The following is a 1,227-nucleotide window of genomic DNA, read 5'->3' on the forward strand; positions in this document are numbered from 1 at the left end:
CTGAGCCCCGCGGCCGGCTCGCTGCCGTTGGTGGCGGGCGCCGGGCTGCCGGCGCTCGTGGGGTCCGCCGCCTCGTCGCACAAGTGGAAGGCGTAGACGGCGTCCAAGAGGTCCTCGCCCTGCGCGTACTCGGGGGTGGCGCAGAGCAGGTTGCCGTCGTAGCGGCCCTTGAAGTCGCTCAGCCACGAGGCCAGGGCGCAGACGTTGCGGCCGCAGTCCCAGGCGTTGGAGGCCAGGCTGATGCTGGTGAGGGCTTTCCAGGAGGCCAGGATGCGCGGGTCGACGTAGGTGAGGCGGTTGGAGTCCAGCTGCAGCGACTTGAGGTGGGGCACGCTCTCGAAAACGTGCGGCTCCATGTACTCGATCTCGTTGCCCGACAGGTCCAACTTTTCCAGTTTCCATATCCAGTCCAGCGTGTTCACCACGATGGTGACCTTATTCCTCCGCAGGCAGAGGGAGTGCAGCGAGAGGAGCCTGGGGAAATGGGCTAAATTCACCTTCACCAGATCGTTGTGCTCCAGGTGGAGCTCGGTGAGCTTGAACAAGCCCGCAAAAGAGTTTCGAGCCAGGCTCTTTAACTGATTGTATCCTATGTCTAGAAACTTGAGGCTGCGGCAGTCCTGGAAAATTCTCACGGGCACAAACTTGATGGCGTTGGACCGCATGTGCAAGGTGGTGAGCTTCCGCAGCCCGTGGAAGAGGTCCGGCTCCAGAGCCTGCAGGTTGTTGTACGATAAATCCACACTGCGCAGGTTGGGCATGGGGCGGAAGGTGGTGTTGGGCAGCTGGGTGATTTTGTTGGAGCTCAGGGTGAGCTCCTTAACCCGCCGCAGCTTTTGAAAGGCGTCCCCCTCCACCGAGCAGATGTGATTGTGATCCAGATAGAGCCACGTGAGCTGCATTAACCCCGCGAACTGTCCGTCACGCAGCTCTGAGAGGCTGTTGTACCGCAGAGACAAGCCCATCATGCCCGACAGGTTGCGAGGCATCTCTGTGAGATTCAGTGATTCACAGTACAGAAGCCTGCCCTCGCACCGGCAGAGCTGCGGACACCCACTATTCACGGCTGGCAGCATTTTAGAAACGATACCCAGCGTACACAAAATCAACCCCGGGGGCTTCCTCAGCAGCCAGTTTAAGCAGAGACCAATGAGAAGGAAATCCATTAGCAATAATATTTCCAAATGCGCTCGAGAATGTCCATTGAATCGTCTCGAATTCTACATC

The 1,227-nt window shown here is 58.8% G+C and overlaps 2 protein-coding genes across 7 annotated transcripts in view; one reads left to right on the forward strand and one right to left on the reverse strand.

Moving 5' to 3' along the window:
• The window catches only part of CTNNA2 (catenin alpha 2), a 418,807-nt gene that overhangs the window by 261,213 nt on the left and 156,367 nt on the right, over window positions 1-1,227 (forward strand). The window lies entirely within an intron of this gene.
• LRRTM1 (leucine rich repeat transmembrane neuronal 1) overlaps window positions 1-1,227 on the reverse strand; it is a 2,173-nt gene that overhangs the window by 403 nt on the left and 543 nt on the right. The window contains exon 2 of the mRNA XM_026072720.1: window positions 1-1,220. This exon is cut by the window's left edge and continues 403 nt beyond it. Coding sequence (XP_025928505.1) covers window positions 1-1,220 — 1,220 coding nt within the window. The remainder of the gene's footprint in view (window positions 1,221-1,227) is intronic.

Source organism: Apteryx rowi, unplaced genomic scaffold (assembly GCF_003343035.1).
Source record: "Apteryx rowi isolate R43461 unplaced genomic scaffold, aptRow1 scaffold_35, whole genome shotgun sequence".
NCBI lineage: Eukaryota > Metazoa > Chordata > Aves > Apterygiformes > Apterygidae > Apteryx > Apteryx rowi.